The following is a 12,631-nucleotide window of genomic DNA, read 5'->3' on the forward strand; positions in this document are numbered from 1 at the left end:
GTGGATAGATTACTGCAGGTCGCTTACATTTCCAATGGGGGTAATGACACTGGCACATGTACAGTTTTACAATTAGAGCCAGATCTGATTCTGGGTGATTTTTTCCATGAGCCCAGACTTTTATATTAGATACAAACCAACAACATCCTGAACAACATCAGGACGAACGTCAGAGATACACAAGATACACACTCTCGTGAAAAAAGAGACTGGATCGTAGGATTTGCCAGACGTCTTGAGTCTGAACAGCCGCTTTGTGTCGCTTCATGAGATTTGAATAAGGCAGCAGCGACACACACCTTAAACTCACACACACACTCCACTGAGAGGCCCCCCCCCCCCCACACGGTTCAGTGAAATTCAATCTGTAGTCTTGAATATTACTATGTGACAAAGTGGTTATTTTAACTCCTAAATATGATGACAGGCAAAAATGTTACTCTGTAACATCGACTCACCAGAGACACACGTGTGAAACATGAAGGACACATTGTGCAGATGAACAGCACGTTCCCAAACCCCCAGAGACAACATCATAAAGTTTAAAACGTGGGTTAATCCTGTTGTTAAAGAGAAAACCTTTAATGATATCCTACATTTGCATTTAATTGAATTCTACTGCACTGAACACACTGGACACAGTTTTCATTGCATCTTTTACACAACATTCAGAAGTCTCATTGAAAATCCCATTGACAAGAGACTAGTAGGACTTTATTTCCACTTATGTGAGTGTGAGGATGCATGTTCTGTTCTACACTGGTGTTTGCTGCAGGCTCCAGGCAAACAGCTACGAGCAGGCAGAAGGTGAAAGGTTGGACTGAGCAGCTGCAGCTGTTGCCTGGTCTCTCGTCTCGAGTGTTGTGTGATGTACATTCTTGCCTTTTAGAAACTATCCCGGGGACAGAAGACCCCCTGTGGCCAATCAGACCAGGGTACCCCGAGCCCAGCCAGCCAATAGGGATGGAAGCTGGAGTATAAATGCTCTGGTTCATCACCTGGTAGAGTTGGGAAACCCTTACATTTGGTGGATAGGATCTGATCCCGGGATCTGTTACAGCTTTCTTTTCTCCTAAGCAGGTAAAAAGAAAACAGATGCTTTAATCTGCCTTTTTGATAAATCCATGGAAAAGTGTGTTTTTTTTATATGAATACGGACAAAAACTTCTTCCTGACAAAATCCCCTGAAAAGAAAATGGTTCTAAGAGGGGGAAGCGTTTTGAACCAAATATCTGTCTCACAGATTCCCTTTTGGTCTGGATTTCTCTGAAGCTTTGTGCATTTTTTTCCTGATCTGGAAAATCTACTTTAATCATTCTTCTACCAGTGAAACTTTGGCTTTTATTCATTTATTTTTCCTTTTGAAAGACTTGACCCCTGGTCTCTTGGATGTGGGTCGCAGTAGTCCACTGATAAAACAGTAGCAAAGTGTCAGGCTGTGAAACAGGCAGGAGCTGCATGTTTGAATAGTGCAGCAGCGCTTGATTTAGTCATGGAACTCGTGGAGCCATTTGTGAGGCATGAAAGCTTTGACCTTTAGAGCACCAGGTGTCATCGGCCAACTGCACCTCAAGCAACTGACGCAAACGAGATTTGACCTCTGTCTGACAGAGAGAGACTCAGAAATAGATACAGAATGACGGCTGGTAGTTGTAAATCTTTTCCTGAGCTGATTCTGCAGCTGCAGCTCTGTGGATTCCAGATTTACACTTTGACTTTCATCTGAAAGTAGTTTAGTGAGTTTAGGATCACAAGGTCCCCGAATTAATAGTGTTTGAGTCAGAATAGTCAATAATATGTTGCTTCTTTCTTCAGACTTTCTCTGTTCACTTAAATCTTAAAGGATTAAGTAGTGGTTGAATAAAAAAAAAATTCATTGTAATCTGCTGGAAGCTGTAGCTCCCTTTAGAGCGGGGGGGGGCACAGTTACACTATTAATAATCTACGCTGTGAGGAGGGTGGGGGGTTGCAGCAGAGGAGGCCGACTACGAGACAGTCAGAGACAGGACAGCTGTCCTCAGCATAAGAAAGAAAGGAAGGTCAGACAGAATGAGAAGATGTCTCCTCTTCACCAGACGACTCATAGACAAGGCCCTTGAAAAGCTCGGTGAAATGCCGAACACCACATGTGGTATTTATCAGATCACTGTGTTGACATTTGAAGACATTTACCAAATCTATTTTATCTCCAGTAAAAGTATAAAATCCCTCTTTTTCAGGTCTTAGATATTCTTCTGATTGAAGTGACTGAACACGATTACACCAGATCCTCCTGGATCTCTGCAGATTCAGAAAAATAAAAGCTCTTCTCTTTTCCTTGTCTCCTCTCAGACGGAGTAAGAATCGCAGCCATGGCGAAGAACTGTCATAACGACTACAAGATGAAGTTCTCCAAGGACGAGGAGTTCCCCGACCTGTCCCTGCACAACAACCACATGGCCAAGGTACGGATCCCACTCTCATGTTCATGTCCACATGCACAAATAATACAGACACAAGTGCCAGTAGCTTTTGGAATGACATTATAATATCACTATGCAACTATGCAATGCAATTCAACAATTCTAAATAAACCTCGGGTCAGACAAGTCACTGAAACCATGAATATTTTCATTGCTGATTTTGAAACCCCCTAAATTTTGTGAGCGCTCGAAGTCATGTGGCTGTAAAGTTGCTGACCAGCACTTTGTGTGTGTCACCTGCTGTAGGTGCTGACCAAGGAGATCTATGACAAGCTGAGGGGCAAGTCCACCCCCAGCGGCTTCACCGTGGATGACGTCATCCAGACCGGTGTGGACAACCCAGGTAAGAAAGAGCGAGGATTCAGGACTCACATTAACTTTAGTATTCACTATTAATTGCTAGGATTGTGGATTTGCCTCTAGAATCTATTTGTACCTAAATTATAAAGTGACATGAGACTATTTATCATGTTTTTATCAGAAGTTCTCTATTGTCTCCTTATTTTCACACAATAAAATCTTGCTAGCAATGTTAGCGTCTTCCTCACGCTCCCTCTTGTTCCACAGGTCACCCCTTCATCATGACCGTGGGCTGCGTTGCTGGTGATGAGGAGTGCTACGAGGTCTTCAAGGATCTGCTGGACCCCATCATCTCCGACCGTCACGGCGGATACAAGCCCACCGACAAGCACAAGACCGACCTGGAGTTCGAGCACCTGAAGGTGAGAGCAGACGAGCACCATGGTATCGTTATAGATCAGCACTGCTTCTTAAAGAAGGAAGGAGCCCAATAAGTTTACTAACTAAATTTAAAGTGTTACTGGAAACCTTTATGTCAAGTTTCTAACTTCTTTTAGTTAGGGCCCGAGCCCTCTTGAAATTGTAAGGATTATTCTTATTATTGTGACCCAAATGAATTGGCTTTTTGAGGCTTTAACATGCTCAACTTCTTACCAAACTTTGCAGAAAATTAGAAAGTGGTGAAAATTTACATATTCTGGAGTAATTTGAAATGGGCGTGGCAAAATGGCTCAACAGCGCCCCCTGGAACGCAGCCTCTAGGTTTCCCTTTGACCAATCTTCACAAAAATCGTACTATATTTTATATTTTATATATATATTCATATATACCAGTTGCACAAAAAAGGCATTATGGCGGAGCGTTATGGAAAAACGCAACAGGAAGTCGCCTATTTTTGACGTTACACGTTCGATCATATCAACTTTAAATGACGTCATTTGATCATTTGATCGCTCTCTCCACTAACCGCAACAGGCTTCAAAATGCATGAGCTCGGGCACGTTAGTGCTACAACGTAGCCCTAGTTATATTTATATTTTACTCAATAATTTATTGAGCCCATAAATTCTACAGAATCTGGCAGACACGTTTATAAACACTTTTTACTCCTTCAGATATTTTAGTTTTGTATTATCTCATATAAAAGTCGATATATAATTAACTTTTACAAAAGTTAGACCGACTCCACATGAGTGAAATAAGCAAATTTGTCAATAAGAGATAAAAAAACAGAGAATATTCATGTGTTTGTTGTGTTTTTCTGTCTCCTCTCAGGGAGGTGATGACCTGGACCCCAACTACGTGCTGTCCAGCCGTGTGCGTACCGGCCGCAGCATCAAGGGATTCACCCTGCCCCCCCACAACAGCCGTGGAGAGCGCAGAGCCATTGAGAAGCTGTCCATTGAGGGTGATTATCAAACTGATCCATCAATCTCATGTCTTTACTAACACTCCAAATGTCTTTATGACGTAACATGTGTTACAAGGGACTGACTCTGTCCTCTGCCCCCCCCCTTCAGCCCTGGCCAGTCTGGATGGAGAGTTCAAGGGAAAGTACTACCCCCTGAACGGCATGACCGACGCTGAGCAGGATCAGCTGATCAATGATCACTTCCTGTTCGACAAGCCCGTGTCCCCCCTGCTGACCTGCGCCGGAATGGCCCGTGACTGGCCCGACGGCAGAGGCATCTGGTGAGAAACACAGACACAGACTGGAGAGAAGGTCTGACTCCATCGGGGGTTCTCCCTGTTTAGAAACTAAAAAGATGATATAATCAACAGTGAAATTAGGTTCTGTGGCTCAATCGAAACACAAGTACTCACACAGTCGTACAAACCAAACAGAAACGACCACCATCTGTCTCTTTTCAAACATCTGTTAAAGTGTGTCATGAAAACACAGTAATCACACACACTGCCCCTTCACCCCAGTGGGGGGGCCAGCCTGTAAATCCATCTCTGTGCAGCTCAGTGCGTCACATGATTCACATGTTCACACTGTCGTTTTGTCACAATTTCTACTGAAACTGTAAATTATATTCATGCAACCGTGTGGAGTCAAATGACAGATTCTTATTTTCTCCTGAATGTAAATCAAGTGAAACTGAGCTGATTTCCTTCCCCTCAGGCACAACGACGACAAGACCTTCCTGGTCTGGGTGAACGAGGAGGATCACCTGCGTGTCATCTCCATGCAGAAGGGAGGCAACATGAAGGAGGTGTTCAGACGCTTCTGCGTCGGCCTGAAGAAGGTAACACACAGAACATCCATGCAACATAAACAGTTATGCAGAAAGAATAATTCAAGTAGGAACATAAGAGAAGAAGCAGTTCTCTGAACATTTGTATATTGACTTTTTATAGCTGTTAAAAATTCATGAAGTTTATTTGTTTTTTTTCTTCACTGTTAGAAGACAGGTTTATTTTGAGGATATATTTGAACCAAAAATGTCGTCTTCTCTCGACTTTGCTGTGCAGATTGAGGCGATCTTCAAGAAGCACAACCACGGCTTCAGCTGGAGCGAGCATCTCGGCTACATCCTGACCTGCCCCTCCAACCTGGGAACTGGCCTGCGCGGTGGCGTGCACGTCAAGCTTGCCAAGCTCTGCACACACGCCAAGTTCGAGGAGATCCTGACCAGGCTGCGTCTGCAGAAGCGCGGCACAGGTACTGGAATCAATCATTCTCCAAGCTGACGACAGATTAGTGTTTTCAGAGAAGCTTTGAAAGTTTGAGTTTGTACCAGTCACAGTACATCCTTCCTCCCCCTCCTCTTCCTCCACTGCAGACAGGGGACTTACTGTTCTGCTCCTCTTTCCCCTCCAGGTGGTGTGGACACAGCCTCCGTGGGGGGTGTGTTCGACATCTCCAACGCCGACCGTCTGGGCTCCTCTGAGGTGGATCAGGTCCAGATGGTGGTTGATGGTGTCAAGCTGATGGTTGAGATGGAGAAGAAGCTGGAGAAGGGAGAGTCCATCGATGGCATGATCCCCGCCCAGAAGTAAAGTGGACAGACAACCAAGGATTGAATAACCGTCTGTGTTTGTTTTTTTTATATTATAAAAAAATGAACGGTAATATTGTAAAGTTATTTTACTGGTTAAAGCCAACTGGCTACATTCTACTTACTTTTTTCATCACTCCTCTTTTCTTTCTTTCTTACCTCTGTTAATCTCACTCATCTTTCCCCCTCTCCTGCTTCTTCTTGCCAAGTTCCTGTAACTTTAATCATCTTCTCTGTAACATCCTGGGATCAACCCATGCATAGTCTGGTCGTGGCTATGTATGTGCACCAAAAGAAAAACAAATTTTTTTTGGTTGTAAAATATAACTGGACAATTAAACAATGCCCCACGTAACAATCAAAGCTCCTGTCTCACGTTGTCTTTATGGGAAACACGCACGTATGCATACAGAGCAAACGTATTCTGCTCATGTTCATGCTGATAGAACACAGAACACAAACACGCCCTCTCTCTCCAACATTGAAGAAAGTGTTAGAAAAGATTCCTGGATCTGCCGCCTTATTTGAATCTGCTCCAAAATGTTCTAGTCCCAGACATCACCCTTCCACCAAGTTTCAATAAAATCTGTTCAATAGTTTTTGCGTAATCCTGGTAAAAGAGAAAAACAGCAACGAAAACATGAACTCCTTGGTGGAGGTATAAAAACAACAAACCTTTAGAATGAACTAGTTGAAAAAGCATCATGTGTCTCTTTTAATACTTATTTTCACTGGACACACACTTCACTACAATTCAATGATGGCACAAATAAACCGGTGGGACGACACATCAAATCCATATCCGAGGAAAAAGAAAAGACAAAAATATGAAAGTTGAAAGTCTTTATTTTTGTGTCACACATTATTTCTTAGGAGACATGCAGGATTGCAGGTCAATCATTTCTGTAATTTCAGCCCATAAGTTAAGTTTTGTTTATAACAGCGACAGCTTCAAACACACTATACAAAGCACAGCCCTAACTGGATCTAGAACAGGTTCAGAGAGTGAGGCCCAGTTGTACGCAAAAAAAAACTAGCCCTAAATCACAGCTTCACATTTTCAGACAGTGGACGTGGCGGCAGCTGAAATCTCCCATCAACACGTGAACCTCACGGCCGTAAAGATCACGAAGCATCTGCGGAAACATCTCGACTTCAGTTTGCCATCAGTGTTTTGTTCGATGCTGCAACGTCAAAAATGCACATTTTAATTGTATAATGGTTTTTAAAGAAGAACACGATTCCATTTTAGGGGGCGTCTCGTGATCGATGCAGCACCTGGCGGACTCGGTTTCTGATTGTTTTATGAAACAATCACTCCTGCTGATTTTTTTATTATTCGAATTAGATCTGGTTTTGCTGTGGAGAGCGAATGATGCCAAGAAGTCATTATGGCTCTGTACATGTACGTAAAGGAAATAAAGGCTTTCAATGTTTAAATTATCAATTTGAATGTGGGAGTTTTAACAGTTAAAACAAATTTAAATGCAGATGAATTTAACACACATCACATCCCGACTAAAAAGGCAAAACAAAAAGTGCTTGATGATTTGAACAACATATCAGAAATATAAAAAATGAGCCATATCAATTATTTTTCAAGTCTGAATTCTGGACCTTGGGTCTGTATTGCACTTCACCTGAGGGACGAGATGATGAAGGCCTCCTGACAGGTGACACAGTAGAGATATGACAAAGTGCTACCAGGAGAACTACGTCAGCTAAACCTCCATGTATTCTAAACCAGTACGAGTTACATATATTTATTCATTTTAAGTGAAAACTTTGAGAAACCAACAAGTTAAGTCTTAAGTCATGTTGGATCAGGTTTCATTCATTGTTTTTGAATTATTTAATATCTGCCTTTCTTGTTTCTGTATCATTCAGTGTTAAATTACAATCACACCAGATAAAAGCTAAGATTAGTCAAGAATAAAAGCCACAACATTTGACCGGTGATCAAATTGAAAACTTGTATTGGATGAGAAATTTAGATTTTTCAGTATTTGTGGCACTGAAGAATAAAAGCATTCGATATGTGCTAAAAAAAAAGTTTATGTATTTGAGCTGATATTAGTTCAATAGAGTATTGGTTTTATAATAATTCATATTAAGCGGCTCTGTTGTTTGTGTACATCCAGATTAGAAACTGCTGTAAAATAAACACAGAGCTGAGAAATCCTGTTGTGACAAAAAAAGAAAATATGAACTCAAACTGTGATTCCAGGTGCAGATCCAGATTTTTCCAAACCAACAAAATGTTTTCTGTAGTTTTCAAGTGTTAAAAAGGATTTCTGCTTGTTGACAACATGTTGAGGAACAGATCTCGGGGCCAAGTTCAGTATTTTTAAGACGCAGAGCCGAAGCTCAAATGATCAGGTTCTCAACCTTTCAGCTCGGGTCCTGTTTCATTAGGCAGCTTCACTCGTCTGTAAAAGAACTCACCTGCAGAGAGGACAACACTTGACCAGAAATGGTGCAAACACCCAACTGAGCGTTAAAACAGTCTTTTTCCAAAGGAAGGGCAGAGAGGTGGAGGTTCTTCATTCAGTCTGTCACAAGTCTCTGCAGTTCTGCATGTCTCCCTCTACAGGCCAGAGGTCAGACTGCGCCCTCACTACATTAAATACGTGGCGGCCGCTTCCGAGGACGACAACAGATGTCAAACCTCTGCCCATTTCAAAAGCATTAAAGAAAGAAAATAAACTTAATACACAGAAAATCTAAAACATTTCTTTAAATAGCAGCTCTTTAAACGGGAATGATGACAAATGTGGTACAACAGGAAAAAACAACATTAACAACAACAAATCCTCAGTCTCCATCACTCAACACCATTCTTATCATCAAACATGAAATCGTGAAGAAAAAAAAAAACAGTTTGACTCCATGGGCTCACATAAGATGGAGGTGGTGACATTTTAAGCAGGGGTCGTAGGTCACTGACATCTCCAAGGTCAAAGTCATCATAAGTCTGCCGATGGCGTCTATCCGTGTCTGTGCATCTGTTTGTCTGGCTGTGATTGGTGGCATCAGAGGAAGAGGGTCTTTGGTGGAGGCGAGGCATCGCTAGCCGCATCACATGAGGTGGAACCCAGGGAGGAAGAGGAGGCGATGCTCTCTGCCATCTCCTCCTCCTCCTCCATCAACCTGTCCTGTTGGTCATCAGTTCTGCCCCGCCTCCTGTCGCCCTCAGAGCTCCAGCTCCTTGGACACTTTGGTGGCGATGTCTCTAAAGGCTAACGGTGCCCCCCACAGGCGCTTGAACCTCACACCGCTGCTCTGGCCCAGCCCGCTGGGCAGCTGGCAGACCTCGGCCTCAAACGCCACCCGGGCGCCGGCTGCTCCGTGGGTACAGGACAGGAGGAAAGGCCCTGCCAGGTGGACCTGGCAGCCACAGCCCTGCGCCGCCTCACGCAGTGCTAGCACCACCTCGGCCGGGTCGCGGGGGCTCCGCACCCTTACATCCCAGCCGCATCGGGGGGTCCGGGGCTCGGCCGCTTTCTGATGCCCAGATAGATGGCGACTGGAAGAGGGGGAAGAGCGATGCAGATGAGGGAAGGAGGAGGAAATGTATGAGGGTTTAAAAACAGAGTGGACAAAGTGAGTTGGTACAGGATGTTTACATGGAGGAGAGAGAGTGAAAGGTGGGACAGCAACAGAAGTGGGTGAGAGAGAAGATAGAAATAAGAGGACGGACAAACAGAGGTAACGATAAAAGAAGTTCATGTGTGAACCAGGTGGATGTGAGAAGAGATAAATGAAGGCAAGAGTAAGAATGTTTTCAAAGTTGTATGAGTGCATGAATGGTTTGGGAAAGGAGAGAAAGGAAAAAATAAATTAATCACACATTATTTTACTTTGACATTTTGCTACTTAGGTCCACAGAAAAGTTCACTTGTATTTTCTATTTACTTTCATTACTACACAGTGGATTTACAACAAAGGGAAACCTGAAACAAATAAAATAGAATCACACCTAACAACAACATAACAAGACTTATTATAATTCCTTTCTTTTCTTTACATCAGGATGGTCTACCACAGGGAGCCGTGCTCAGCACCTACGTCCACACCACACTGTTAGCTAACGGCCCCGGGTACTGCTGGTTTACCTGCTGTTTTTAATCTGAGACTGACACTGGACTGGAGCAGCTGAGGCTGAGAGGAAGTACACACAACACCTTTAGCAACACACTGATAAACTGAGGCTAATTACCCTGAATTAAAACAGAATAAATAAGAGTCTATACCACTGATAAAACCTTGGATTCAATATTTTCAAAAGCCTTGAGAAGGATTTTGTTGATTCTCTATAAAGTATTTTGGCATTTAAATGAAACCAGTAACAATTGAAAGTGATTTTAAAAAAGCATGTGCTTGTCCATGTGAATTTCTGTTACATGGTGAAACTTTAACTTTTAATCCAATCAAGGTTTTTCACCATTAATAATTAAGTTGTGTTGTTGTGTATGATGTTGATCCGCTTCTGGTTCTTGATTTCACAAGTTGTACAATGGAGAAATGTGCACGTTATTTTGTTTGAATGAGACTGGATGTATCAAAGCTTTTTCCATGTATTATGTGCAGGGAAATTAAATTTGAATGTTCACATGTGAGTGGTGTGCTCAGATTATAAAGCACGATGGAAAAAAATTGAAGCGAACATGTCTGGGGCGGAGCCAAATCATGTCAGGTTAGGTGATAAAAGCCTGATTAAAAACTTAATGGATATAGATAATAAGTGGATCAATTTATCTCTAAGAATGTGTTGAAGATTATCACCAGGAGATAAAGATTCTGACATCGTGTTCCCATGATCACTTCATTCTAAACAAGTTGGATGCAGGCTACAGGAGCTGGGTTAGCTCCTCTGGGGTCTCTTCATACTGTACCTTTTATAACCAGGGGGCACTGAGCAACTTCCAGAAACTAAAAGAAGTACATGGCTCAAATAATAGCATTTTTGGGGGGGATTTCTTCAAGTCAGCCACCATATTAATACATTTATCACAGAGTAAAAAAAGGCGTTTGACAACGGCCTGTTAAAAATATTCATAAACACAGACCAGTAGTGAATTAACTAATGCAATAACACTCTCGAACACAGTTAAGGACTAAACTAAAAGTCGTTAAGTACGTCTATGTCATGGTGACACTAGGTTATGTCAAACCTAATTTGGCATCTCTGCGTTTACTTATTGGCCAACATATACATACATATACATCATCTCTGTCTTATCTTCCTGGATTATATATTATGTGATGCGGCTGACACGAGCAGGTTTTCATTTTCAGACTCACCTTGTGACCGGAGATCTGCTGATTCTCTCAGGTTCGTCTGTGACCCTCAAGAAGAAGAAATATGTATCTGTTAATAATCAATCATCCAATAACACTAACCCCGCCCCCTCCACCCATCACTTCCTGTTTTAATGCCACAATCAGGCGCACAGTTCACGTTCAATCACGTCAACGAACGACTACAACACAGAGCATGACAGCTGATCTTCAAACCACAGATGGATCCACCTACACTCACTACACAGGAACAGAGGATGGATGTGGAACAACAAAATGTCAACATCACCAGCGAAACAAAATGAAGGTGAAGGGAGTGAATCCACTTGTTACAGTGGTGGACACGACTCACACAAATACTAATCTAATACCACCTGCCTCGATATTATTTTATGGTATCTCCCTATATACACAGAATTGAGCTCGTGGCTGTTGAAGGATGCTTTGAATGACATTTTAGAGGCTGTGTTATTGCACTTCCTCTCTATGGTCACCAGGGGCTGCTGTTGTCCTTTTCTGTGTGTAAACCGAGCACTTTCTCCCATCGACCTGGCAACCTGATCTCCATTCCAGGAACTGGGGGTGGGGGGGGGGTCTGGACCAGCTCACAGTGAGATTTCATTGATAGATTTTTTTTTCTCTTACTGAAAATGAAACCTAGTCTAATCTGGCCCCGTCTCTGACTCAGGAGCTGCTGCAGCGCGGTGGCTGTAATTAGGTCTAAATACATGTTAAGACTCTGTGACTCAGCTTTTTGACTGCGTCATCTCTCTGAAAGTACAACCAGAGATCCCTGGTAATCCATGCAGATCATCACTGAATGTTATATGAAAGGATCAGTTGGGAATTCCTGATTGATTAAGAACATTTAACCTCTTTCCAGAAACCAAGCTGGGAACATATGACTCAATTAGCCATTTATATTCAGCCTGTGTTGGTAATTATTTATTTAGGCTGCAGATATTTGTTTTCTTATTATATATATATATAAAATATATATTATCCAGTAAACGGGGGCAGAGGTTTGGATTTTACCATGACCTGCACTGGTATAAATAATTTTGTCTCAAGGCCATTATTGAAATATATTGTCAATTCACATCTTTACTTTGTTATACAGCTGTGATCAAATAAATATTTTGTCTGGTTTATTTCTTCCTTGTCGAGTTAAAGAGAGTGAGTGAGTAACATTATATCTCTAAACTGCAGGAAGTGTGTCAGACTGAGACATCTGTATAAAGTCTGAGAGCTGAGAGAGACAGCGAGGGCTGGAAGGCACCGAGAGGAGGAAGAGTGGAAAGTGAAAAGAGGAGGGAGAGAGATAGAAGTGAAAAGAGAGTAAGCGAGAGAGTCAGAAAGAGAGTGAGAGACGGACAGAGAGGACAGCGACAGTCTAACAGAACGATCTGCTTGAATCTTGAGGGAGAGCTGTGCAAGATCCCTGTTTAAGAGAAGGATAAATCCTGGTTATGTAACTAATCCTGATGTAAAACGGCAGTGACACTGGGTCAGTGAGTCGGGATGACTGGTGCAGGCTGAGATGGTTCTGCCTCTGCACAGCG

At 42.5% G+C, this 12,631-nt stretch overlaps 2 protein-coding genes across 10 annotated transcripts in view; one reads left to right on the forward strand and one right to left on the reverse strand.

The window, feature by feature from the left end:
• Positions 1-922: 922 nt before the first annotated feature.
• Positions 923-6,131, forward strand: ckmb (creatine kinase, muscle b). The gene is made up of 9 exons (XM_035154593.1): positions 923-1,080; positions 2,332-2,444; positions 2,709-2,805; positions 3,030-3,184; positions 4,039-4,171; positions 4,284-4,455; positions 4,892-5,015; positions 5,242-5,431; positions 5,591-6,131. Exons 2-9 carry the CDS (start codon positions 2,352-2,354, stop codon positions 5,767-5,769), a joined length of 1,143 nt encoding a protein of 380 aa, XP_035010484.1. The 5' UTR covers positions 923-1,080; positions 2,332-2,351; the 3' UTR covers positions 5,770-6,131.
• A 465-nt stretch (positions 6,132-6,596) lies between these two features.
• Positions 6,597-12,631, reverse strand: part of mark4b (MAP/microtubule affinity-regulating kinase 4b) — a 40,348-nt gene continuing 34,313 nt past the window's right edge. For 2 of the 9 annotated variants that reach the window (XM_047339588.1, XM_035154584.2), the window contains exons 17-19: positions 11,073-11,117; positions 9,884-9,929; positions 6,597-9,294 (exon numbers count right to left, since the gene is read on the reverse strand). In XM_047339588.1, coding sequence (XP_047195544.1) covers positions 8,961-9,294; positions 9,884-9,929; positions 11,073-11,117 — 425 coding nt within the window. In that variant the 3' untranslated portion in view covers positions 6,597-8,960. Of the gene's footprint in view, positions 9,295-9,349; positions 9,930-11,072; positions 11,118-12,631 lie in introns of those variants that run through there. The other 7 variants (XM_035154589.2, XM_035154590.2, XM_035154585.2 and 4 more) reach the window with 7 other exon arrangements.

The sequence above is a fragment of the Hippoglossus stenolepis genome, chromosome 4 (genome assembly GCF_022539355.2).
Source record: "Hippoglossus stenolepis isolate QCI-W04-F060 chromosome 4, HSTE1.2, whole genome shotgun sequence".
Classification (NCBI taxonomy): Eukaryota; Metazoa; Chordata; class Actinopteri; order Pleuronectiformes; family Pleuronectidae; genus Hippoglossus; species Hippoglossus stenolepis.